Source organism: Canis lupus, chromosome 10 (assembly GCF_003254725.2).
Source record: "Canis lupus dingo isolate Sandy chromosome 10, ASM325472v2, whole genome shotgun sequence".
Taxonomy (NCBI): domain Eukaryota; kingdom Metazoa; phylum Chordata; class Mammalia; order Carnivora; family Canidae; genus Canis; species Canis lupus.
This window is the reverse complement of record NC_064252.1, coordinates 22,426,485-22,450,865: the sequence shown is the minus strand read 5'-3', so window position 1 is coordinate 22,450,865 and position 24,381 is coordinate 22,426,485. Positions and strand designations below refer to the sequence as shown.

Sequence of the window (24,381 nt, the reverse complement as noted above, 5' to 3'; positions counted from 1 at the left end):
GCAGGCTCCCTGTGGGGAGCCCGATGGGAGACTCGATCCCAGGACCAGGATCACACCCTAGGCCAAAGGCAGACGCTCATCCACGGAGCCACCCGGGCGTCCCAGCCTGCTGAATTCTACCCACAGGGTTTTAGACTTCACGTGGGTATTCCTGATCTGACCTGTAAATAAGACCATCACTGCCTCCCGAAACTCTCCACTTTCCATTGCCACAGGAATAGAATGGAGACTCTTTAGTGGCCCCATCCAGATCCTTGGGACCTTTGCCAGCGTCCCTCTGTCCTCCTCCCATTCTCTCACCACCCTCCAGCCTTGGTGACTTTTTGCCTGGTCTTGAACTTGCCAACCTCATTTACCCAGTTCACCCATCTCCCTCTGGCTGGCTCCCTCACTTGGTCACAAGGCTCTTCCTTCTGATCCATCTGTTGTTAGGGCACCAATGCTCCAGGAAACCTTCCCTGGCCATCCCAGCCAACAGTGCTTCATCTCTAGCCCAGCATTAAGAAGAAATAACAGGCTCAAAATGGAGTCACTTGTGCTAACCCCTGGTCATCAACCCAAGACTTAATACCTAAGCTAATTTCAGTTTCAGCCTCTCTCAGGAATATAACCTTGAACCAGTTAAGCTGGTATTACCCGGTCAGCTCTAGTGAGGTGCCCATTCCACACCTTCCACTCCCCTTAGAAGGGTGACCTTGCCTAAAACAATGCATTCTTTACTAATTATTTTCTTTCTTGGGTCTCTTCTGCCTTTAAAAATCTCCCACCTGCTCCCCATGGCATGTTGTTTCTGTTCGAGGACTCCAGCGGGAGTGAGCCTTGTTTGCCCCCACTAGTCTCCTGCATCTAAGACCCCTCCCCTGCCACTATCACCCCTTCCAGTATGTCCTGGGATCACTTTGCACTGGAATCCTGGTCTCTGGGTCAGCTTCTGGAGGAACCCATCTAGGACCACACCTAAGCTACCAAAGAATAGTCAAGAAAATGTGTAGGTCTGTGAAGGTGGTTAAATTTGGAAGAGCATCCATGTTTAGCCAGGTAAAAGGGGAAAGGGTAGCACTTTAACTTTCATTTACTCATTCATTCATTTACTTGATCGTTCAACAAACTCCATCAGGGCTGGCTGGGGGGCTTGCTGCCTGAGCAGGAGTCAGGCTATCTTCTCTGGCAGGTGGATGGTGCTGGTCACTAGCAACGCAGCCTCTGGTGTGTGGCAGGGGGTGCCCATCTAACTTCCCCACAGCTCGGCGACCCTCAACATTACCCAAGTCCTCCCAAGCTGACTCCATGCTCTCCCAGCACTGCCGTGGGAGCAGTTCTGTTCCCCAGGAGCCAGGACAATTGGAGGGAATGCATGCTTGACACAGGACATCCTAGGTCCTGTTTTGGGGACAGGACAAACCTGAAAAGCACCACTGAGGACCTGTGTTGAAGCGTGGGGTCCTGAGACCAGGATGGAGCAGCAGAGGTGTTTATTCGGAGATGCAGAAGTGAATCATGTGAATGGATGAACATACATGGAATGTATTGAAAGCAAAAGAAGTATCTTTTTTTCTTTTAAGTTCTTGACTGGGACAGGTGAGAGAAGCACAGAAATGCATTAATATACGTTATGGGACACAGGAGCCTTCGTAAGGAAATGAAGACCCAAAGGAAAGGTTCAACCTGAGTGTTTTAATGCTTAGTTTAACGAAGAGTGGAAAGTCAAGGGAAAATGTGAGAGGACAAAAGATAGGCGCTAAGTGCAGTGAACACGAGTGGAAACTTAGCAAAATCCATTGGTTCGATTCCTTTCTGTCCCTGCATCTTCGGAGAGAAGCACGCTCCTCTCCTCTGGCCACAGGGAAGGCACCTCTCACATGAGGATCTACGACCCACTTCAGGGGACAGTTAGAGCCCTTCCTGTACCTGTCATTTCTCAAATTCCTTCAGCTTAAGGGCACCTGGGTGGCTCAGTCGGTGAAGCATCTGCCTGTGGCTTGGGTCATGATCCTGGGGTCCTGGGATGGAGCCCCATGTCGGGTTCCTGCTCAGCGGGGAGCCTGCTTCTCCTTCTCCCTCTGCCTGCCACTCCCCCTACTTGTGCGCTCGCTCACTCTCTGTTAAATAGGTAAATAAAAATCTTTAAAAAAACTCCTTCAGCTTAAAATATTCAATATGCCAAGATGCTATATCTTGGGGTAGTGTGTCCTGTACCCCATCAATACCTACAACGGGAAACCATTCAGCCTTAAAAAGGAAGGAGATTCTGGTACCTGCCCCAGCATGGTCAAACCTTGAGGACATTGAGGTCAGTGAAGCAAACCAGCCATAAATGGACAAATACTGTGTGGTTCCATTTTCTCTGAGGTCCCTAGACTAGTAGTCAAATCCGTAGAGACAGAAAACAGAATGGTGGGTGCCAAGCTGTGGGGGAAATGGAAGAGGGGATGTTTAATGGGAACTGAGTTTCTGTTCTATGAGATGAAAAAGTTCTAAATGGATGGTGGTGATGGCTGCACACACTGGGAATGCATTTAGTGCCACTGAATTGTACATTTTAAAATTGTTAAAATGGTATATTTTATGTTCTGTATATTTTATTACAGAGGAGGAGGAAGAGGAAGAGGAGGAGGGAGTGAATTATAGCCAGAGCTGGAAGACCGTGCCCGGGGTGGTGGGCTGAGTGGCTACTCGAGGCTGACACGGGCCTGGTCAGAGTAGCTACCTGAGCCCATCAGTGGTTAGGAAATGTCAAACATGAGTATGGAGGCAGAAGGGCAGAAGCAAGCCAGAGGCATTGAGTGGAGGACGATGAAAGGATCAGGACACCTGGGTGATGGAAAAGCCAAGGCCTCCCTCAGGCTCAGTCCCCAGATTGGTAACTGGGTGAAAGATGCCTGCCCTTGTGTTGCCCAGCATTGCAGGGAGGAGGTGAGTGCAGTGAGTAAACGCAGCCAGAGCAGGCAACTCTGGAATGCATGGAGCCCACGCGCTCCCCTTCCTGGGAGTCCGGTGACCTACAGTTGGTCCTCGTGAGTCACATGGTTCCACCGCTGAGAATTATGTTTATTATGCTCGGTGAGTGACCGCTGAATCATTATTCCTACAGGAAATACGGAGTGAGGTTCCTGTGTGCCTTCAGTCACAGCTCTTTCATCAACTAATCAATACATGACCTCAAGTTATGTGTATTTTCTGTTTAAAAACACCTTGCTTGAGGGATGCCTGGGTGGCTCAGTTGGTTAAGCTGACTTAAGCTCAGGTCACAGATCTCAGGGTCCTGGGATCGAGCCCTGTAGCGGGCTTCCTGCTCAGCTGGGAGTCTGCTTCTTTCTCTCTCTATCGCTCCCTACCACTCATTCTCTCTCTCTTTCAAATAAATAAATAAAATGTTTTTAAAAATAAAAAGGGGATGCCTGGGTGGCTCAGTGGCTGAGCGTCTGCCTTCGGCTCAGGTCATGATCCTGGGATCCTGGGATCGAGTCCCACATCAGGCTCCCCACAGGGAACCTGCTTCTCCCTCTGCCTGTGTCTCTGCCTCTCTCTCTGTCTGCGTCTCTCATGAATAAATAAATACATAAAATCTTTAAAAAAATTAAAAGTTAAAAATATTTTACAAGCCCACCTTACTCGATATATCTTGGTAAGACATTAACATTGAACTCACAGCCACTAGCACAGTAACTTGTGCCTGGATAATGCATATCTAATACCGGTATTTTTTCTGTAAGGCATGACACAGCCTCCTTGCCCCTGGGAACACTAGACAGCCCTTCAGTACTAGGCATGGGGCCATTTTGAATATTAATATCACCAACAGAGAGCACAAAAATGTGAAATCAATCAGCAGATCACAAGAAGGACACATGTTTACAGCAGGGTTGCTGAAATAAGAAGGCCAGACATCACCTTGTCTGACCCTAGCTGGACATGAGCATATGGGGCAATTCCCTGCCTAGTTCCCAGTTCTCCATCCCTACAGGCCCAGGCTCAGCCACAGCAGGGGAGGCTTTGGACTTGGGAAGCTTTGCGGGTGGGGAGGTCATGCACAACCCATGTGTCCAGGCGCTGCACAGATGACATTTGACCGCAACTGTCATTTTCAGATGAAACACTGAGGCACACAAAGGGGGAGGCCTGATTCCAATGCCCACACTCCCTGTACTCCCCTAGCCGTCCTCTGCAGAGGAGGGAGGGGGTTTCTCTGTTCACATCAACAGGAAGTAGGATGGCCCAGGAGACTGAGATTTCTGGCTTGTGTAACCCTGGACAGACAGACGCTTGACCTCCTTGCCCGGGCTGCTGTGGAAATGCCCTGTACAGTGCACACAGGTCAAGGGGCAGCTTAGGCACTTCGCTTCCTTCGGGCACCAGCAATGATCAAAGCTCCCCAAACTCCCGTGTTCCTGCACTGCACCCTTTCCCCAGCCCCACACCAGTTATTCCCAAATTTTACTTAAAAAAAAAAAAGATATTATTTATTTATTCATGAGAGACACACATCCACCAATTTTTACTTATAAGTGAAGCTTTGAGGGGATCCCTGGGTGGCTCAGCGGTTTGATGCCTGCCTTTGGCCCGGGGCGCGATCCTGGAGTCCCGGGATCGAGTCCCGCATCAGGCTCCCGGCATGGAGCCTGCTTCCCCTCTGCCTGTGTCTCTGCCTCTCTTTCTCTCTCCCTGTGTCTATCATAAATAAATAAATAAATCTTTAAGAAAAAAAATAAGTGAAGCTTTGAAATGGAAACTTCATGTCACTATCTCTACCACTTGTCACTAATTGAAACCATCATGCAAAAAAAAAAAAAAATTGCAGGAAAATTAAGCAAAGCTATTCAATTTTACTTACACTGGTGCCTGCTTAAGGTTTGCTCTCCCCTGTGGAAAGGGGATATCAAGGACCTAAGAGGGGGACGCCTGGGCGGCTCAGCGGTTGAGCGCTTGCCTTCCGCCCAGGGCGTGATCCCGGGGTCCTGGAATCGAGTCTTGCATCAGGCCCTGTGTCTCTTCCTCTGCCCGTGTCTCTGCCTCTCTCTGCGTGTCTCATGAATAAATAAAATCTTTAAAAAAAGATTTAAAAAGGGCCTACGAGGGCCAGCTCCACTTTCTCCCAGACTTGAGAGCTGGCGAGGAACAGAAAGGGAGCTGCCTCTAGGACATCCACCACCAGGGGCTGGAGGATTGGTCCACCCCGCCTGGGGGCAAGGTCCTCCGCTCTCCTCCTACCCCGCCGCAGGCCCCGCCCCGCCCCACCACAGGCCCCGCCCCCGGGGAGCGGCCCGCGGCTCGGGTGCCGGCCCGAGGGGGCGGGGCCGCCGGCTGACGTCACGCGGAGAATGCCTGAACCCCGGGCGGAGGCCGGGCGGGAGAGCGCCGCGGCGCCGAGCGGTGCAGGGCGGCCTGCACACGGGACCCCACGCCGCAGCCCTGCGCGCGGCCGAGCCGGCCGAGCCCCCGCGAGCCCCGCCGAGGCCCCCGCCGCGCCGCCGCGATGTACGACCCCGAGCGCGGCTGGAGCCTGTCCTTCTCGGGCTGCGGCTTCCTGGGCTTCTACCACGTTGGGGTGACCCGCTGCCTGAGCGAGCGCGCCCCGCACCTGGTGCACGACGCGCGCATGCTGTTCGGCTCCTCGGCCGGGGCGCTGCACTGCGTCACCATGCTCTCCGGGATCCCGCTGGGTACGACCCGGGCCCGGGCCGCGGCGGGGCTCGGCGGGGGCGGCGCTGCGACGGGGCCGCACCTCGCGGGGTGCTGTCGGGGACCCTCCCCGGGCAGAGGCTCCCTCCGCTGCGTCCTCTCGCCCGGCGCCGGGGGTTCTCTGTCGCCAGCCAGCCCGGGCGGGGGGGGGGGGGTCGCCTGGCGGGGCAACCCCGAGCGTCTCCGCACCCCAACCCTGCGGGCAGGAGGGAGCAGGACCGTGGATGGAGCTGGTCCCCACCGGCCCTGCCATCGGCTGGGGGCTCGGGAGGCGCTGGGCGATTTGCCCCCCGGGGGTGGGGCGTGGGGGGCATCTGACCTGGAGGGCATTGTCTTGTGTCCCTGGGCAGGCGCCTTTTCCCCTCTGGCGTCTGGGGAACGCTTCTGGGGGGTGGGGCTGGACCGCCTTTCAGGTAGAGAGCAACTCTTCTGAGTCCTCCTGGGCAGTCTTACTGGTTTGGAGTCTTAGGCGACATGGAGGGGGGTGGGCTTGAGGGGGGATTTGTGTGTGTGTGTGTGTGTAGGGGCATGGGGGGCACTAGACCCTTCCTAGGGGCTGGGGTGGATCCCTGGATATGCCCTACACCATCCTTCCACCCACCCCCACCCTGTTCAGTGCCCCTGGAAACGAGGTCCTTCCTGTGCTTTTGAAATCCTGTGCTAATTAAACATCTGTCTATGTGGGTGGCACTGGGAGGGGAAGATGTGGGGTCTGTGCCCAGCTGGCCCAAACTTGGGTGTGCCCTGGGGTTACTGGTCCAGGGAGCTGGATGTGGGACACGTAGCCATGGGAGCTGTTGGCACCCAAAGGTCCCCAGGCAGGAAGAGTGCACCTCATCAGCCGCTGTTTGGCTTCCTTAGCGATTTACCCTTTGCTCTAACTGGGGACTGGCAGCTTGGACTCCACCAGCAGGGAATGACTTTCTTCCTGGTGGCCAGAAATCCCCAGCCAGTAGGTGCAGCCTTGCAATTGGATAGGATCAGTGAGCAGACCCTGGGCTGACTGGGAGGTGGGGATTAGGAGATAGGCCCTGGCTGCCTTCTTCATGGACAGGAAGGGGGCAAAGGGCAGGAGATGTGGCCTTAGGGAGGATTAGACTGGCCACATGGCCCGTCCGCCTGCTCTGGGCTTTGGGAGGGATAAAAGACAGCTCTTGTATGTCAAGGTAACCTGCACTGACTCCAGTACAGAGGAGGTTCCTAACTGGCAGGGGACAGGTGCAGCCTGGGTCTGTACCCTGTAGGACATGGGGAGACTCAGGAGCCACCAGGTCCTCGGAAAGTAGGGTCTGGAAGTTTGGGCAGGAGCTGCTCCCCAAATTCCAGGAGCCCTGATTTCAACTCCTGTCTTATTTGGGGACCACCGAGGAGCAGCCGCTAGGGCTGCACCTTGGAAAGAGTTCCTGTGAGTGCTTTTAAGCCAAGTACTCTGCACAAGAGGCTGATGGAACATTCCAGCTGTGTGCAACTTTGCCCTCTTCTGCCTGGGCTCGGTGGGGCCACACATGTAGGGAGAGTTAGGCTGAGGTCAGAGGTGGGCCAGGACAGGCTGGCTTATGTCCCCTCTTCTGCATCTAAGGATTCGTGACGGGCTAGGTCTCAGGCTGGGACCGATGGTCCTGCATGTCAGGGCAGTGCAGAACAAGCACAGGGGTCCGGGCCAGTGAGTGAGGCCTCACGGAGCACGGATATGGCCCGTGCCCATTAGACCGCGGTCGTTCTGGTGTCAGAGGCTTAAGGGTGAGTCTGGTTCTTTGTTAGGAGCCTCCTCCGGGTTGAGTACCTTACAGATGGTAGTATATCTAATCCCCTCCATCCGCAAAGTTAAAAATGCACAGTCTGAGATGGCGAGGGGCAGTGAAGTGGCTTTCTGAGGTCGACTGGCTAGCGAGGGGTGGAGGCGGGACTCACCCTTGAGCCCAGCCTGCACCGATCCTCTGCTTTCTATGGTGTTAGGTCCTTTGTGCTAAAGCTCTGATTATGAGGAGTTTCTGCCTCTGGCCCTGGGGGATGGAGGAGACAGAGGGTTCTCCTGGGCCTCGGGAGGCTCGTTCCTGTGGGGGGACCTAGAGCGGCACTGCTGGGGAGCAGTACCATGTAGCCGTGAGTGTCATTTAATATTTCCCACTGAAAAAAGTGAAAGACACAGTGAAGTTGATTTCCTGTATCCCAATATGGCCAGAATATTATCATTTTTCACGTCTAATCTATAAAACATTAATCAGATATTTGATTTTATTTGTATGAAGACTTTGAATTCTGGTGTGTCATCTACACACCTCAGATTGGAGTGTCCACACTCAAAAGGGCTCCATGGCTGCACGTGGCTGCTGTATTAGTGCAGGCTTGGAAGAAGGTTGGCCGCCTCCTTGCCACCTGGTATCTGGTCTTGCCACAGAGCGCTGCCATCTCCAGGGTGGCACAGTTCTTTGTTTGTCTGTCTCTTGCCCCCCAGAGATCATCATACAGGTCCTCATGGATATAAGCCAGAAGGCCAGGAGCCGGAACATCGGCATCCTCCACCCCTCCTTCAGCTTGGGCAGGAACCTCCAAGAAAGCCTTCAGAGACATCTCCCAGACAACGTCCACATGCTCATCTCTGGCAAAACATGCATATCACTCACCAGAGTGTCCGATGGGGAAAACGTGCTGGTGTCTGAGTTTCAGTCCAAAGAGGAAGTTGTGGATGTAAGCAGTCTGCTTATCTGGGCATTGCCAAATAAACGCTATTTCGTCTTGGAAGTAACACAGAGAGGGCTGCCGTAGGCCACCTGCCTTGTGTCTTAAGATGCAAAAGACCCTGGTTTCCCAGGTTCGCTTCCTGCACCAGTGACGTGAGCTCTGTGTGCATCCGATGGTCGGTGGTCTACAGCGTATAGGTTTCAGTTTCAGATACTACTACTTTCCCATCTTTCAAGACTTGGCTCATGACCCCCTCCTCCAGAGACCCTGTCCCACGTGTGTCCCTCCTCCCACGATGTATATTCCTGGCACGAATAACCAGTAGCATCTCAGCAGCCGGGGTCAACCTCTCTATCTGACCTTGTTTCCAAAAGCTTTTTCTAGATAGCCAGTTCTGGTCCATTCCTGCAGGGGAGGGTTTTCTCAGTAGGCCAGTCCTGCTTCCTGCCCCCTCCCTCACCACCAGCCCCCCAACTCGGTACTTCTCAATGTGCTGCCGGGACCCCCAGCATCAGCTGGACCTGGACGCTTGCCCTGCCTCTGGGCTCTCAGGTCCCTCCAGCCTGCTGCATCAGAGTCCTGGGGTGGGTCATGGAGTCTGTGGTTCACAGGCTTTCCAGGTGATTCTAATGAAGGTCAGCCTTTGCAGAGCCCTGGTCTGGTGTCTTCCCAGTCAGCCAGCGCCCAGTGCAGCTGTTGTGGGGAGAGGGACCGGAAGTTGATGTCCACAGACAGTGTCATTAGGAGCTTCTACTTAGGCCTGAAATAGAAGTGTGTAGGTTGCTTTGTCATTTGTTCAGCACGTTTATAAAAGCGCACACTTTGCAAAGAGCATTTCAGCCCGTTGCTCTGTTTATCTGAAGAAGGCTTATGCGGGGCCCCCAGGGGAGCAGAAGGCAGGCTGTTGGGGCCCGTGGTTTCACTTCTTTTTGTCTTGCAGGCCTTGCTCTGTTCCAGCTTCATCCCTTTCTTCAGTGGCATAATCCCTCCTTCCTTCAGAGGCGTGGTGAGTCTGCTTTTAAACTGTCTGCGCAGCTCCTGCCTGCTGGCACCCTGGGGCACGTCCCCAAATGCCTTTCACACAGAGGTTCCCGAGCTAGCCCCCTTCTAGGCTGCCCAGGCAGCACAACCAGCTTCATGTAGAATTAATTACCTCGCTATCTGGAAGGTAAGCTGATTCACTTAATCTTCACCTGAGCACCCGAGAGAGGCCCGGCTGGCCTGGTTAAAGTCGGAGATGCTTATGAGTCTGTGACTTGCTTAAGATAGAGCTTTATTCTCAGGGGATGCGAGAGTGCAGCCCACTTTGGGTTTGACTTTGCCCTTTGCAGCCCATGGCCTTGTCAGAAGCTGCTGATCTGGCTTCGATTTGGTTCCATTCCACAAATGATGTGTTTTGGCCGACTGCTGAGCCCTGCCTGGGATGGCGAAACAGGAGGCAAAGTGTCTGTTCTGCAGGCTTTGGACCAGGTGCTGGGTGATGCCAGGCCATTGGAGCTTTCTTCTAGGGCCAGGGTGATCTCCCCAGGGTGATTCTTCTTCTTCTTCTTTTTTTTTTTTTAAGATTTTATTTATTTATGCATGAGAGACAGAGAGAGAGGCAGAGACAGAGGCAGAGGGAGAAGCAGGCTCCCTGAAGGGACCCCAATAGGAGACTCGATCCCAGGACCCTGAGCCGAAGGCAGCCGCTCAGCCACTGAGCCCCGCAGGCGTCCCACCCCGGGCTGATTCTTCCTCGCCCCCGGGACAAGGTCTAGAGACAGGGTTGCCACAACTGGGGAAGTGCTGCTGACATCCTGCGGTGCACGGGGCCAGCCCTCTCAACAAAGAATCATCGGTCTCTAAACGTCAGTGGTGTCAAGCTAAGAAATCTCGCCTTGAGAGAGAACACACAACATCCCAGTGTCCCAGAGCAGAGCTTCTGCAGGCTGCAGAGCGGAGGCAGAGGCATGTCCCATCTAGCCTCACTCGCGCCCTGGAGCAGCCCCATGACAGACACGTGGTCCCCGCTTCTGGATGAGACAACAGGCCTGGAGCGGTGCAGGGGTCACCCCAGATGGCCACGGCCCCTGCCTGGCAGACCGACCTGGACTGAATCCCTCCTCTGGCACCTGGTAGCTGGACCGCTCTGGACACATTCCATAACCCCTCTGAGATCGGTTTGCAAAACGAGGGTTAAGCACAGTGCGGCGGCACAGAGGTGTCGTGAGGATCACGCGAGCAAGGGCCGTGAGGTGCTCGGCACAGAGCCTGGCGTGGGTGAGCCTGCAGGAAGGGGGGCTATTTCACCCCCCACAGAGTTGCTACCGTCTTGCCACTTGGCCGGGACTGCCCAGCCCTCGGGGTGCGGGTGGTGCCTGCAGCACACTCCAGCGAAACCCATGGAAAACCAGAAGAGCTACTTGGGATTCCACTGAGCAGACTCAGAGCCCTTCTTTTTTTTTTTTTTTTTTAAGATTTATTTATTTATTTATTCATGAGAGACACACGCAGAGACAGAGAGAGAGAGGCAGAGACACAGGCAGAGGGAGAAGCAGGCTCCATTGCAGGGAGCCCGACGTGTGACTCGATCCCAGGACTCCAGGATCACACCCCCGGCCGAAGGCAGGTGCTAAACCGCTGAGCCACCCAGGGATCCCCAACTCAGAGCCTTACTATAGGAGAGTTCAGAGGGGAAGGGAAAGGTCCATGTGATGGGGCGCATCGGACCCAAGGATTCCCTTTGAGAAACTGGCAGCCTGCTTCCGCCCTCCTTTAGGGTTCCCTAAGGTTCCAGACCTTCCCTTCCTTGTCCCAACCTGCCCATGAGACTTTCCTACGTCCTCCATGGAAGTTGTGGGGCTCCCATTTTGAAAATACCGCTGTGTGCACCCCCGATCATTTTTGTGGAATCTCTGGATGGCGAAGGCGTGGCTGAGCATGGGTGCTTATCCTCTGGACTCGTTTTAGGTCCCAGGAAGGACCGGCTGTGCTATTTGAAGGCCTTTGTCTGTGGGTGCCGGCGGCTGGGCTGGGGCGGCCTCAGATTTGGGAATCATTCCAGACATTGCTTTGATCGGTGCAGACTTGGCCCAAGTCATACCCCAGCCTGCCTGGGCCGGCCTAAGGGTGTCAAAGCACACGGATGCAGGAAAACATGCTCACCATAGCTGATCCCAAATGCTATCAGGTTGTGGATTCAGAAGGTGTTTTCCAAGGGCTGCCTTGGCCCCGGGTTCACTGCCATTTAAGTCTCCAAAGCTCTTCAAGGTGCCGTTCTGATTTCCAAGCAGCAAAGGGGTGGGGTCTGGAATTGAACCTTCTGCCTCTTTTAGGGGACTCTGTCCCCATTGCACACAGAGCCCCTGCTCCATACGGCCCCCTTCAGGCAGATTACCTGGGCACACCTGTAGGTGAAGCCCCACCTGGGCTTCAGACTTTGCCACCACAACACAGGCTGGGCTTCACCTGTCTGCCTCTTGACCAGGCACCTTTTGTGCGGTGCACAAACTCCACAACAGTATATAGCAAACTGAGTGCCTGCCCAGAGCCTGGGCTGGCAGAGAAATGCTCAGTAAGGATTGGTTGAAAGAGTGGTTCCAGAGCCTTGTCTTCCCGCAGTATCAGCCTGTGTCTCTGAGAAGCCTCTACCCCTGATCTTAAAAAACAAAAACAAACAAAAAACCCACAAAAGACAGCCCAGAGCTTGTAACACTATGTCCTTTTTTTCCTTCCTGTGAAAGCGATACATGGACGGAGGAGCAAGTGACAATGTCCCTTTCTTTGATGCCAAAACGACCATCACTGTGTCCCCCTTCTATGGAGAGTATGACATCTGCCCTAAAGTCAAGTCCACGAACTTTCTTCAGGTGGACTTAACCAAGCTCAATCTGCGCCTCTGCTCAGAGAATGCCTACCTACTCATGCGAGCGCTTTTCCCTCCAGATCTCAAGGTGAGTTGGGGGCTGTGTGTTCGAGGGCACAGCTCTTTGCTTCCCTGTTTGCCAGTTCTCTCCACAAACAGAAGCAGATCCCCCTCACTGAACAGGAACTCACAGAAGAGTTTCTGGTTCTGGAAGCTCAGTGCTGCCCCACTCTGACCGCTGGAATCACCTGGGAAGATTTAAACAGCCCTGTAGCTCAGACCCCACATCCAGGAGGCTAGGATTCAAGTAGTTGGGGTGTAGCCTGGACGGTGGGATTGTTTTTTGTTTTTTTTTGCGTTATCCTGATGATTCTTATTTGCAAGCATGGTCAAGAACCACACTGCATTTGGTGGTTTAATCTTTCTTGAGTGTTGTTGTAGGAGGTCTTATCTCCCTGATATAAAGAAAATGTGTCAACTGTGTACACTCAGGGTTCTCCGGGAAGAGAGAAGGCGTTGTGTACACTGTACCCCAGGATCATGTGCTCCAGGAGAGGGAGCGGAGGCTGTAAACTGGTTTGCATGTGTGGTGTGTGTACAGACGAGTAGAGGAGGCCACTCTTAATTGTCCCGGGACAACGGGAACAGGCTCTTGCATTTGTTAGGGTGGAGGCTCCTTCAGGGACCAAGGGAGCCCAGAGACAGCAGTGCCTGGCATGCCTGGGCTGCCAGCAGAGGCTCCGTGGAGGGGATGTCATTGGAGCCTAGTCCTGTGTGAAAGTGGAGCCCTGTGTCCAGCCTCGCTGTGGCTGTGCGGGGCCGGGGGAGCAGCTCAGCTGGGAGGGTTCTCTGTTGCCTTCAGAATGGCTCCCATTGCAGTCACCCTTACTTGATTTGTTGCCAGGTGCTTGGAGAGATTTGCCTTCGAGGGTACTTAGACGCCTTCAGGTTCTTGGAAGAGAACGGTATGTATGGGTGAGGTGGGGGCAGACGTGGCCTTTTTTTTTTTTTTTTTAAGATTTTATTTATTTATTCATGAGAGACACAGAGAGAGAGGCAGAGACACAGGCAGAGGGAGAAGCAGGACCCATGCCAGGAACCCGATGCAGGACTCAATCCCGGGACCCTGGGATCACACTCTGAGCTGAAGGCAGACGCTCAACCACTGAGCCACCCGGGTGCCCCCAGATGTGTCCTTTTAACAAGCTTTTCGTTAGCATCAGTAACTGGAGGTTGATGTTAGAAACTCCATGCCCAGTGTCTTCCCTTAGCCTCTTCTCAGCCGACTCATTGGCCCTGTGAGATAGGAAGTCTTTGTCCCATTTCATAGCCGGGGAGGCGGGGAGGCGGAGGTGAGCCAGGGCCCCCATGCTGCTCACTGAGGGCTGGAGCTGGGGCGGGACTCGGGGACACAGGAACCCTCTCCTGCACGGCCACCTGCCTGTCAAGGCAGTTCTGTCCGTTGTGTTTTGTTTTCTTTTTTTCCTGTGTGAACTGTTTTGAACATTTAGATAAACAGAGGAAGTTAAGCAGGGTTTCTGCCCCCGGGCCCCAGGTGGAGCAATCAGAATACTTGCCTCCAACCAGGTGCAGGTCACACCTGTGAGCCCAGCTGTCCTTTCTGGGGCAGGTTCCTGCCTTGGGAGTCATCTGGCTGGTCTGGGCAGTGGGACTTGGGCTCTTGAAATATTAGATGTATTTGGAACTGCTTGTCTTCAATGTTAGAAGTCGGTTTCTATTTTTTTTTAAGATTTTATTTATTCATGAGAGACACACAGAGAGAGGCAGAGACACAGGCAGAGAGAGAAGCAGGCTCCCTGTGGGGAGCCCATGGGGGACTCAATCCTGGATTCCGGGATCACACCCTGAGCCGAAGGCAGATGCTCAACTGCTGAGCCACCCAGGCACCGCCAGCCCTTGGTCATTTTACTCAGAGGTTGGGAGCCTGAGGGAGCCACCCCCTGCCCAACCCAGCGTGCCAATTCTACGAGAACAGGAGCCACTGACTGGGATAAGCTACTGAGCCCCAGCATCTAAGGCAGGGTCTGCACAAACTCCCACACCTAGCGCTGCTTCCAATGCCACACAGCGAAAGGGTGTCCTCTGTAATGTTGGACCTGGGTTCGAATCCCACTCTTCCGCTTCCTGGCTATGTGGCTTTGGGTGAATCTCCTAACCTATTCTGTGCCTCTGATTTCTCAGCTGAGGTGACGAAGCGGCCTGGAACGTGGGTTTAACCAGTGCTTTAGTTATTATAAATCCATTATAATTCTTATCTTTCACCTGCATGAATCCCCATGTGGCCGTGGAGCCCAGACAGCTAGGGAGGGGTGGAGCCGGAGCCAGACTCCCATCTCTCTTTGGCTTCAAAGCCCCACACCTCCTTCTGTTACAAAAGCCTGAACGCCCGGCCTCATGGATGCCTGCCTCCTACTTCGCCCACAGGCCCGTGGCTTCCCCAGTGGTTGCCCGTGCCCCTGTCGTTCCTGGGTGGGTGCGTGCGTCGTGCCTCCTGCTGCCCACACTGACCTGGTGGTTGGTTTCCCGTGTCCTTGGCAGGGATCTGCAACAGGCTCCAGCCGTGCCTGAATCTATCCTCGGACGAGATGAAGAATCTTAAAGTGGCCTGGGAACCCGGGAGCCCGGAAGCTCCCCCGAGGGTGGCTGCCGGTGGGACGAAGCCCGAGCCAGACGAGCTGCTGGACCACCTGCGCCTCAGCATCCTGCCCTGGAACGAGGGCATCCTGGAGACCCTGTCACCCAAGCTCCTTGGAGGTGCTGACTCCCCAGGGGTGTGGAAGGCTGAGGATGTGGTTTCCTGTGACAGAGAGAGAAAGAGAGAGAGGGAGAGAGAGACTGAAGGGGCTTTATTCTCTGGGTTGTGGAGGAAGGTAATCTTGCATGTGGGATACGGGGCCTGCTGGGGCTCTGCTCCTGGCACAGACCCTTGCTCCATCTCCCTTCCCAAGGGGTCACGGCCAGAGGAGAGCAGACTCCAGCTGAGCCTGTTTTAAGTGAACTGGGCACACAGTATTGCAGGGGGCCGCAGGTGGGGGGCCGTTCTTCCAGAACCCTCTCTGCCTGTCCACCCATCCCTAAGCCTTCTTTCTTGGGGAGCCCCCTTTCCCCGATTTCTCCCTGCCTCCAAACCTGCAATTTTGAATCTCCACGGAGTGGGGATGTGCTTGATTACGTGACCAACTATTAGGTGGATGGGAGTGTGCAAACCAGCTTCCAGTCGGTCATTTGGAGGAATTCAGAGGGTAGTGGGACATCATCCCATGCACCAGGGCATGAACCGGCAGCTGTTGGGGCTAATGTGATCTGAGGTATCAGGAGGTCATTACAAAAGGGAGTTAACAGGCCAGAGGGTTCTGGGCAGAAGGACACAGGGTCCAGCTGAAGGTTTGGGGAAAAGCTCAGAAGTCGATGGGGTATTTTGAGAAGTTTGTGTAGCCCTCCAAAGATAGTTCTTGAAAAGAGAGTCGTTCAAGAGAAGAAAAAATAAAACAAGATGAAATCAGAGAGGGAGACAAACCATAAGAGACTCTTAATCATAGGAAACAAACTCAGGGTTGCTGGAGGGGAGGGGGGTGAGGGGACGGGGTAACTGGGTGTCAGGCATTAGGACGCACATGGTGGAATGAGCACTGGGTGTCATAAGATCGATGCCTCACTGACGTCTACCGCTGAAACCAGTAATACATTATATGTTAATTTGTTGAATTTAAATGAAAATGAAAAATAGATTTTAAAAAGACAGAGCGAGCTGTGCACTGAGAAGCCTGCATGCGGGGGGCTGTCCGAGGCCTGTCCTGGGCATACTCCTCATGGGACCTCCTTGGGGAGCGCTTCGGATTCTCCGGATGCCAGGATCTGAGTATTTCATAGAAATTCCAAGCACCACCTGGGCCAGGCGGTTTGGCTCTTACACTGCTGGGAGACACCTCCAAATTGTGTTTTTCAGATCTGAGTAAAGCAATTAAAATCCAACGTGGATACATGAGCAAGATTTACAACTTCCTACCAGTTAAGGTCGTGTCCTATATGATGCTGCCCTGTACGCTGCCCGTGGAGTCTGCTATCGCCATGGTCCAGAGGTGGGCATTTTACGTGGCTTTTGCGCTTTCCTCCCGCATCGTTGGCTGGAGGTGGAGGGAACCCACGTGAGGGCCTTAACCTGTGGCCTGGCTCCTTGAGGGGCGCGACGGTGCTCCCTGGAGACCCTTCTCAGCCTCTCTTCCCTACGCTGTCACTTCTTGCGGCTTCTTGGAGGTTTACACTTCCAGCCTGGGAGTTTATTCGCAGCACGCCGGGAGGACGTGAGGCACCGCTTGGATCCTGGCTATTTGTTTAAGCTCTGCTTCCTTTAGATTTACGGTGGCGTTTACAGTCTTTTTAGCGAGTGGATCAGCATGGCCTTTGGTCCATCTTTTAGAGGCCAAGCCATCCCTCAGAATCTGGCTCGGTTCTCCTGTCCAGATCCCCTCCCCTCTACCAAATTAATCACCTACTCCCAGACACCCTTGCCCCGGGGAGAGGTCTGGTCAGGCATTTACAGGGCTTGCCACGGGGGGCCTCTTGTGTGTGGGGTGGGGGAGTCTGCAGGGCTGGGGTGGGGGGACGTGCTACCTTGACTCCCAGATTCTCTGCATTGGCTTCAGTGTGCACCTTGCCACATGGAGAAGCCTGGAAAACTAAGCCCAAGCCCTTCCCCTCTTATTTCCACGCATATCCCTGGAGCTTCCCGCAGCCCAGTGACCTAACTGCTTTAGGGCTTTTAGGTAGGTTTGTCTTTGGTATAATGCGCCCGATCCACCTCCTGGGATTGATCAGATTAGGATTAGATGGGACTCTGGTGGTTTACCTGGACAAAGGGCATGGATGTCAGATGCCTGCTTTTTCTTTAGTTTGTGTGTGTGTGTGTTGGCTTGTTTTCACGCTGATAACCTGTGTGTCTCTTTTTCTTATTCCTGCAGACTGGTGACATGGTTTCCAGATAGGTCTGAGGACATCCGGTGGCTGCAGTGGCTCACCTTGAGTATGTGTTCTCGGGTGATGACACAGCTGTTCTCCATGTCCAGGTCAGTGATCTGGCCGCGGGTGTGTGGGTCTGGTGGGGACCTTTCATCAGTGGGCTGGGGGTGCCTATTTATGCAGATTCTCATCGGGGCTCAGACTTGCTCAGTCTTGGGGGAGCCCTGGGGGTGGAACCCAGCATCCTTGGGTTGCTAACATGGCCTCAGGGATGCTGCTACTTCTGAGTTCTAAAAACGTATTCAGAGCAAGAAAGGCCTTGTTCCAGCTACAAGGGTTGGGTCTAGTCCTGGAAATCGTGAGCCTTGGTGGTCTTATGTGTTCCCTGTGGGTGACCTTCATTTCTTCCCTGGGTCTCGGTCAGGCTTTTGGGAGCCCCTGGCACAGTACTGGAGACATGGTGGGCACTCAGGAGAGGATATCTCAGTGCTATTGGCAGACACGAAGAGCTGTAAAGTAGGGGAGTGGAAGGGTCTGGTTTCCACTGGGCAATGACTGTAGTGGCCACGGGAAGGAGGTCTCATCACCCGGCCCTAGGGCAGCAGGTTCACCAGCCAGAGGGCAGCTGTACTGGTCCAGGCAGGGATGAGGAGGGCCGGCCTCACTAGAACCTGTGGGCCTGAAGTGTTCATAGGCTCTAGGGCCAGAAGGAGGTGCCAAGTGCAAGCCCTGGGGTCTGCCTGGATTCTGAGGGAGCAGGGCAGCTGGTCAGAAGGAGGAAGCCTGGGGATGGTGGTGCAGGCTGGTCAGCAAGCTGGTCTATGTGGAGGAAACTGATAGGCTCCACTGGGATGCCCAGTGGGAGGGGCCCGGGGGGCTGGAGGGCTACCAGCTTAGAACCCAGGATGGTGACCCTCTGGATGCCCAGGAGGGAGGACGCTGTGGCTTTGGACACCACCACCGTGCAGTGCACGGAGTGGGCATGATGGCGCACTCAGGGTGGGCTGGTGGTGTCCATCCATCCTTGCTGAGATGGAAGACCTCAGGGCAGCAGGACAGCGGCTGAGTCAGTATTCCTTTTGTTTCAGATCCCAGACACCGGCAAGCAGCCCGCAGCCTTCCCTGAAGAACATGAAGGCACTGCTACCCTCCTGGCTGTCCAGTAGGTGCCGGAGCTGAGGCGGCTGGGCAAGCCCATCCTCCTGCCTGGCCTGGCTTTTCCGGGTTGGAGTTGGGAGGGACTCCTCCTTCCCCGCAATCCTATGGTGCAGAAGCGTTTCGGAGTCATTTGAGGAGACGAGTCTGGGACATTCTTTCAGAAGTGCTTTCTGATCTTTCTGCAGACGCGTCTGTGCTGGCACTTAATGTCCTGCTGTTCTGCCTCTGTGCTCAGTTTATAGTTCACTGAAACCAAATGGCAATCTGTTATTTTTACGAAAAGCTAGGAAGCTACTTTTGGTGTATGTGGTGGTCTGGAGCATAAGGAAGTTTAATAGTTAAGCTTCTGGGTATGTTAGCTTAGTTGGCTGGGAAGCGGCAATAGGAAGGCCAGCGTGGAGGGGCATGGCCAGTCAACCTGCAGTTCTCTGGGCACGAAGTTTCTAGAATAGCAGGTGTTGTGAGGGATCAGGGGTGTGTGTGTGGGGGGGTGGGGCTTGTGGCCGGCGGGTGGGCTGCCCTCTGTACAGTGTTGGGGTTTGGAAGGAAGAGTGATGTGATCCCATTTCCTCACATGGGAAATAGTCAGTGTAGCTGGGGCAGGTGGCAGCCTTGTCCAAGGGGGGCCACTGGGGGTCATGGGCCGTTAAAAGATGCTAACTTATTTGGGAACACTTTTCTGACCTAGCTTAAATATTTGATAGAGTTTTGTATAGAATATAAAGGAATCTTATTGTTTGTTGCATTTTATGTCACGTGAATCAGGAAGGTGTTAATAAGCCTTATTAAAAAAAAAAAAATCCAGTGCACAGGCTGGCATCCCAGGATACCAGGCAGTTGCCCAGCACAACAGAAGGGCTTGGGTCCTGCGCACCTTTCTCAACATCCCCTGCCCTTCTGAACTCCCAGAGCCTTAATGGAGATAAGCAAGAGATGGGGACCTACCTTCTCCCTAGGTGTGATTTGTTGGCAAGCACAGAGTAATGTGACTCCAGGTGAAATATAATCACGCATTTGCGCGTAGCAAGAAAGAAACAGCGATAAGCTCAAAATCCTCCACGTTGGCACAGGAAGCTGTAGCTCTCACCTACACTGTGCAAGGACGTTGGGAGTTGAAGAACCAGAAAGTTCAGACAAAGCACTTTGTTATAAAGACGTGTCCTCGAAAAAAGAATGTGGTTCTAGGGGCAGCCTCTACGTGAGCTCCTTCCCTTGAGCTGCCATGAGATTGTGGGCTCCTAGAGGCAGGCTCCTTGAACATACGGGGCCACTTCCCAGGGCACAGAGCCGCCCCCCCCCCTTTGTGGCTCCTCGCAGGGTCCTTGTGTCTCCGGGATGGGAGTACTGACGAGGCTCCTGTTCTGGTAGCACTCGCTTCCTAAGGGAGACAAGAGCTGGCGAGAGGTAGGCTCTCCCAGCTGCTTAAAGCTCCAGAACAAGGCACTGGTCCTTGCTGAGCTGGCCTAGGGGTGGGGGAGGCCAGGCCTGACACCCCACCCACGCCCCCGGGCTCCTCCGAGCCCTCCCTCACACCTGCCCCTGAGCCCCTGATTCTCGAGTTCCCCTGATCACCTGTCTTCCATTGGATGTGCAGCATGGGCTGCAGCAGATCCGAGCACGCTTCACCAGTATTTGACAATAACTGCCACCTTTCTGTAGACCGTATACACATGCTAGTTCTGTGACTGGTAGAAAGAAGGAATTATTTTAACAGCTCATGGGATTACATGCAACTGTTTTTTTTTTTTTTTTTTTACTACTTTTTGAACTGGTTCCACCTTCTCACAATGAGCATGTGTTTTATACTTTTTGAAAAATGTGTGTTAAGACAAAGAAGTGTTCTTTCAGAAATGGCCAAGGCCCCACCCACCACCTGTGCCTTAATACCATCCTACCCCCACCCCATACCTCTCCAGCACGGCTGAGGTATCTGATCGGTGCGTCGGAACATTCTTGGGTTCCTACTACCTTATCGAACAAACCTCTTCTTCTTTATATGGCACATTTATGCTCTGGAATACATTCCACTGTCAGGAATAATAACTGTGTAGTCTAGGTAATGACCAGGGAGCAACAGCCTTGGTGAACAGATAACAAAACTTGGTGCTGAGCATGAGCCTCGTCTTGTTAATAAATAATTAATTAATTAATTAATTTGTGGGTGTGTATTGTGCACAGAGCAAAGGCAGAGAACGTACACACCCCAGTACTGACAGTGGTTGTTATCATCCCTCCCATAATTATAGTTCATTTGTTGTGCTGGTATGTGGTTTTCAAATTTCTATGGTAAATATTTATTACTTTCATTGGAAAATAACTCATAATAAATGTGACTTTGAAAACGTTTTCCCTTGTTTCTGGGTCCTCTCTCAGGAGCCCCCCTTTCTTTCCCTTCCCTCACAGACAAGTTCCTTCAAATGACACCCCCCCCCCAGGTTTATGGCTGGCCCTTCCAGCCAGGTGGTCTCCACATGTTCTGTCCTGGACAACTGGATCAGCACCCCCTCCTAGAGTCCCTCTCCTTCCTCTGTGACCCCACGCTGTCCTGAGTGCTGGGCTCGTCCCCCTGCCTGCTGTGCTCAGAGTTCACAGTCGTTCCGGGGGGAGGGGTGGGGGGGGGAAGAGTTCACTCCGAGGAGCCCCAGTCTCTAGCTCAGGTGAGGGGCGAGCCCACCTGGCCACCTCCACCTGGCTATTCCTTGGTATTACCGAGCACCTCGACATAACCCCTCCAGTGCAGAGCTGCCCTGTATCCGTCAACTTCCAAGTCCAAGGAGCCAGACCCCTGAGCACCTCTTCCCTGGCTGACCCCGCCCCCTCCAGCTGGTCCCAATCCTGACGAGTCCACCTCCACTTAAGGCCTCTTGTCCCCAGCCCACTCCCTGGAGCCTATGCTACACGGAGAGGTGAGTGACCCCAAGGGCATCTGTGGGAAGATCGGCGTTCCTTCCCTATGACTTCTGAGACAGGTGTGATTTTAAGGGAACCAGTGTGGTCACTGAACTGCATTTCTACTACTGATGGGGCCAGATTGATACTGTGTAAGGCCAACTTTTCTCAAAAGCTGGCATCCTTGCAGGTATCACTAGGTGATTCTATCAGTTAGGGCAGGCTGGGCTATGCTGCATTTAACAAAGACTCCCCAGGTTTACTTCTCATACTACAGACCCATCACACTTGGCTAGCCCAGCCTGAAACTGTCCCCTCATCTGGAGGGTCACTGATCACAGTAATGGGGGTGGGGTGTAGGGTGTTCTAAGGTTGTCATCCACACATACCTATCCCTTCTGCCTACAACCTGTTGACCAAAGCAAGTCATGCAGATGTGGGCAGGGAAATAGAACCGTACCTTTTGCCCAAAAGGGGAGCACCAGAATTACCAATGAACACCACTGAGGGCCAAAGAGCCTCAAGAACCCAAACCCAAAAGTCTCCATGATCCCATTAATTTAGGAAATCCTGGGTTCAGGAAAGTGAAACAGGTACAGGTACTGCAGAACTTCTCAGAGCCTTTAATACATGAGTATAGGCATTGTGACTGTCAGAGATGGTGCTTGAGGATGAAGCTGGGACTGTGTTTCTGATGTGTCTTCTGTCACCTTGTCACCAGTGCCTTGTACCCAACAGACTCTCAAATATTTGACTCCGGACTCTTGTTACAATCTGTGGGTCGGGATGCCTGGTGGAGCGGGACGCCTCAGTGGTGGAGCGTCTGCCTTCGGCTCAGGGTGTGATCCCAGGGTCTTGATCGAGTCCCACGTTGGGCTCCCTGTGTGGAGCCTGCTTCTCCCTCTGCCAGTGTCTCTGCCTCTCTCTGTGTCTCTCATGAATAAATACATAAATAAAATCTTAAAAAAAAAATCTGCGGGCCAACCTCATGGCCCATCTTTGAGACAAGGCTTACTCAAGAGACTAATGAAGAAGAAAATGCAGGGAGGGCCTGGTTTGTGCAGTGTTTACAGGGGGCCAGGTCCCATGCCTGATGGAATCCTCAGCAACTGCTGCCATCCCCACTTTAGGATCAGGAAGGAGGAAGTGGGAGCATGATTCTGAGCTAAGCGTCCAGCTTGGGTAACCTGTGCTTAAAATTTGCTCCTAGATTATCTTCGAAGGTCTCTGTCAAGAAGTTTTCTCCTCCAAAACAGCCTTCTGAGTCTGAGCTGGGGGGTTGCGAGACCCCTGGTGGTGGTGGTGGTGGTGGTGGTGGTGGTGGTGGTGGTGGTGGAGGGGGGTTGGGTGGGAAGTGGGGAGGCAGATGGCTAGGTCAGCCTGCAAGGGGTGCAGGGAGGGAAGGACCGGCCCGGCAGGTGCTGACGTCTCTCTTCCCACGCGAGAAGGGTACCAGGGTACCGTGGACCCCAGGGATGCTGGAGGCCTGGGTGCTATTTAAATGCAAAACGGGAAAAAAAATAAATGCAAAACGGGGGCAGCCCAGGTGGCTCGGCGGTTTAGCGCTACCTTCAGCCCAGGGCGTGACCCTGGAGACCCAGGATCGAGTCCTGCGACGGGCTCCCTGCACGGAGCCTGCTTCTCCCTCTGCCTGTGTCTCTGTCTCTCTCTCTCTCATGAATAAATAAGTAAAATCTTAAAAAAAAAAAAATGCACCCCGGTGTCAGGAAGTCTGGGAAGGGGCCTCGGGGGAGAAGCGGGGGTGGTGACGCGAGGCCCTGAGAGCAGGAGGCAGTGGACGCCCAATGCTGACCGTCCCTCACTCGGTCCCTTGGCGGTGTCTCCCCGCATCTGCCACGCGTGTTGACTCCTTACGACGTGGCCATCTTCTGGGGGGAGGGGGTGTTTCCCGCAGCAGAGTGAAGCCCCCAGCCCGTCCCGGGACCGCCCCGCGCTAGTACTTACAGGCTGCGGCCGCGGCCTCTGATGCACCGGCTCGCCCTGGCCCGTGCCGGGCGCGGTCCCACGGCGCTTGTTCCAGTCCCGTGACGCAGAACGACCGTCACGTCCCCTCTACCGGCGAGGGCTCGGGCTCGGGCTCGGGCTCGGGCTCGGGCTCGGGCTCGGGCCTCGGGGGCCTCCGCGGCCGGGCGGACCCGGGCGGCCAGCAGCCGGGAGCAGGTGCCTCTGCGACCTGCGCCGGCCCCGCAGCCGGGGGAGGCGAGCCTCGGCGCTCCGCGGGGGCGTGGGCTCCGCACAGCACCCGCCGGACCCGGGCGCCAGCGGGGAGGCGGGCGGCCCCCGAAGAAGCGTCGGCGGACCCATCCCGGTCGGCTCTCTCCCGCGCCGGCTCCCAGCGGAAGACCCGCGCCCCAGGCGCCAGCAGCCGCGCGGGCGTCATTGGACGCTCTGCGCTTGCGCGGTCTCCACGCTGCGTCCGTGCGGACATCCGGTCACGGGTTCCCACGGACCAATGAGCGAGAGCACCGTGAGCCAGGGGGCGGGGCATCATGGCTGCTCCCAGGGCGCCGCGTCCAGAGGCTCGCGGGTGCTGCGCTAAGTGACAGCTCCGCCACCGCGGGCCCGCCCTCTGCCCTCGCCAGCCGCGCCGTGATCACGCCCGGGTAGCTGTGCGAGGCGGCGGCCGGAGAGGGAGCCATGGGCACAGTGCACGCCCGGGTAAGAGGCCCAGCGACCCGCGGGCCGCGTGACCTCAGGGCGGGCGCCGCGGGAAGAGACCCCCCCCCACCGGGAAGGGGCGCCGAGGGCGGCGGGGCCTGCGGGCCGGGGGGCGGCGGCCGCACAGACGGGCCGGCGGGTCCCGCAGGCCCCGGAGCGGGAAGCCGGTACCCGGAGGAGGGACGGGACTCGCCCAAGGTCACTCAGCCGGGCGCTGCCCCGGGCCGGAGCCATCCGTTCTCCTTACGCAGCCTCCGCCGCTTCGGGGTCTTGTCTGCATCCCGGCCACCTGCTGGGGTCCTGCGGGGGTCCTGCAGCACCGAGTATCCCACCGGGGGGCCTCCTTCCTCCTGCTTGCAGACCCCACCTCTCCATGCTTCGCTTACTCCTGGCAACGCGGAGGCTGAGACAAGTGAAGCTGAGGTGCTGAACTTGGGGACTCCGTGCGTCCTCTGTGATGTGCCAAACTGCTC

General features: G+C 54.9%; 2 protein-coding genes and 1 long non-coding RNA gene across 6 annotated transcripts in view; 2 read left to right on the top strand and 1 right to left on the bottom strand.

Moving 5' to 3' along the window:
- Nucleotides 1-5,423: 5,423 nt before the first annotated feature.
- On the top strand, nt 5,424-20,686 carry PNPLA3 (patatin like phospholipase domain containing 3). The gene is made up of 9 exons (XM_025457046.3): nt 5,424-5,660; nt 8,135-8,367; nt 9,302-9,367; nt 12,084-12,293; nt 13,110-13,170; nt 14,765-14,980; nt 16,173-16,305; nt 17,185-17,289; nt 18,271-20,686. Exons 1-9 carry the CDS (start codon nt 5,474-5,476, stop codon nt 18,359-18,361), a joined length of 1,302 nt encoding a protein of 433 aa, XP_025312831.1. The 5' UTR covers nt 5,424-5,473; the 3' UTR covers nt 18,362-20,686.
- On the bottom strand, nt 7,901-23,702 carry LOC112666325 (uncharacterized). 4 transcript variants are annotated; one of them, XR_007413428.1, is made up of 4 exons: nt 23,195-23,702; nt 19,286-22,722; nt 17,073-18,586; nt 7,901-15,023 (listed from the first exon to the last, which is right to left on the bottom strand). It is a non-coding gene; the product is annotated as an uncharacterized LOC112666325 (long non-coding RNA). The 4 variants fall into 4 exon arrangements; XR_004819294.2 differs by having other exon boundaries at nt 19,286-22,162; XR_007413429.1 differs by lacking the exon at nt 17,073-18,586 and having other exon boundaries at nt 19,286-22,162.
- SAMM50 (SAMM50 sorting and assembly machinery component) overlaps nt 23,692-24,381 on the top strand; it is a 34,691-nt gene continuing 34,001 nt past the window's right edge. Inside the window, exon 1 of the mRNA XM_025457033.3 lies at nt 23,692-23,908. Coding sequence (XP_025312818.1) covers nt 23,888-23,908 — 21 coding nt within the window. The 5' untranslated portion in view covers nt 23,692-23,887. The remainder of the gene's footprint in view (nt 23,909-24,381) is intronic.

Excerpts from the sequence above, each read along its gene's own strand:
- PNPLA3 (XM_025457046.3), top strand. The coding sequence starts at position 5,474 with ATGTACGACCCCGAGCGCGGCTGGAGCCTGTCCTTCTCGGGCTGCGGC. Across the intron at positions 9,368-12,083 it reads CTCCTTCCTTCAGAGGCGTG|CGATACATGGACGGAGGAGC; the intron begins GTGAGTCTGCTT and ends TTCCTGTGAAAG. Across the intron at positions 12,294-13,109 it reads TTTTCCCTCCAGATCTCAAG|GTGCTTGGAGAGATTTGCCT; the intron begins GTGAGTTGGGGG and ends ATTTGTTGCCAG.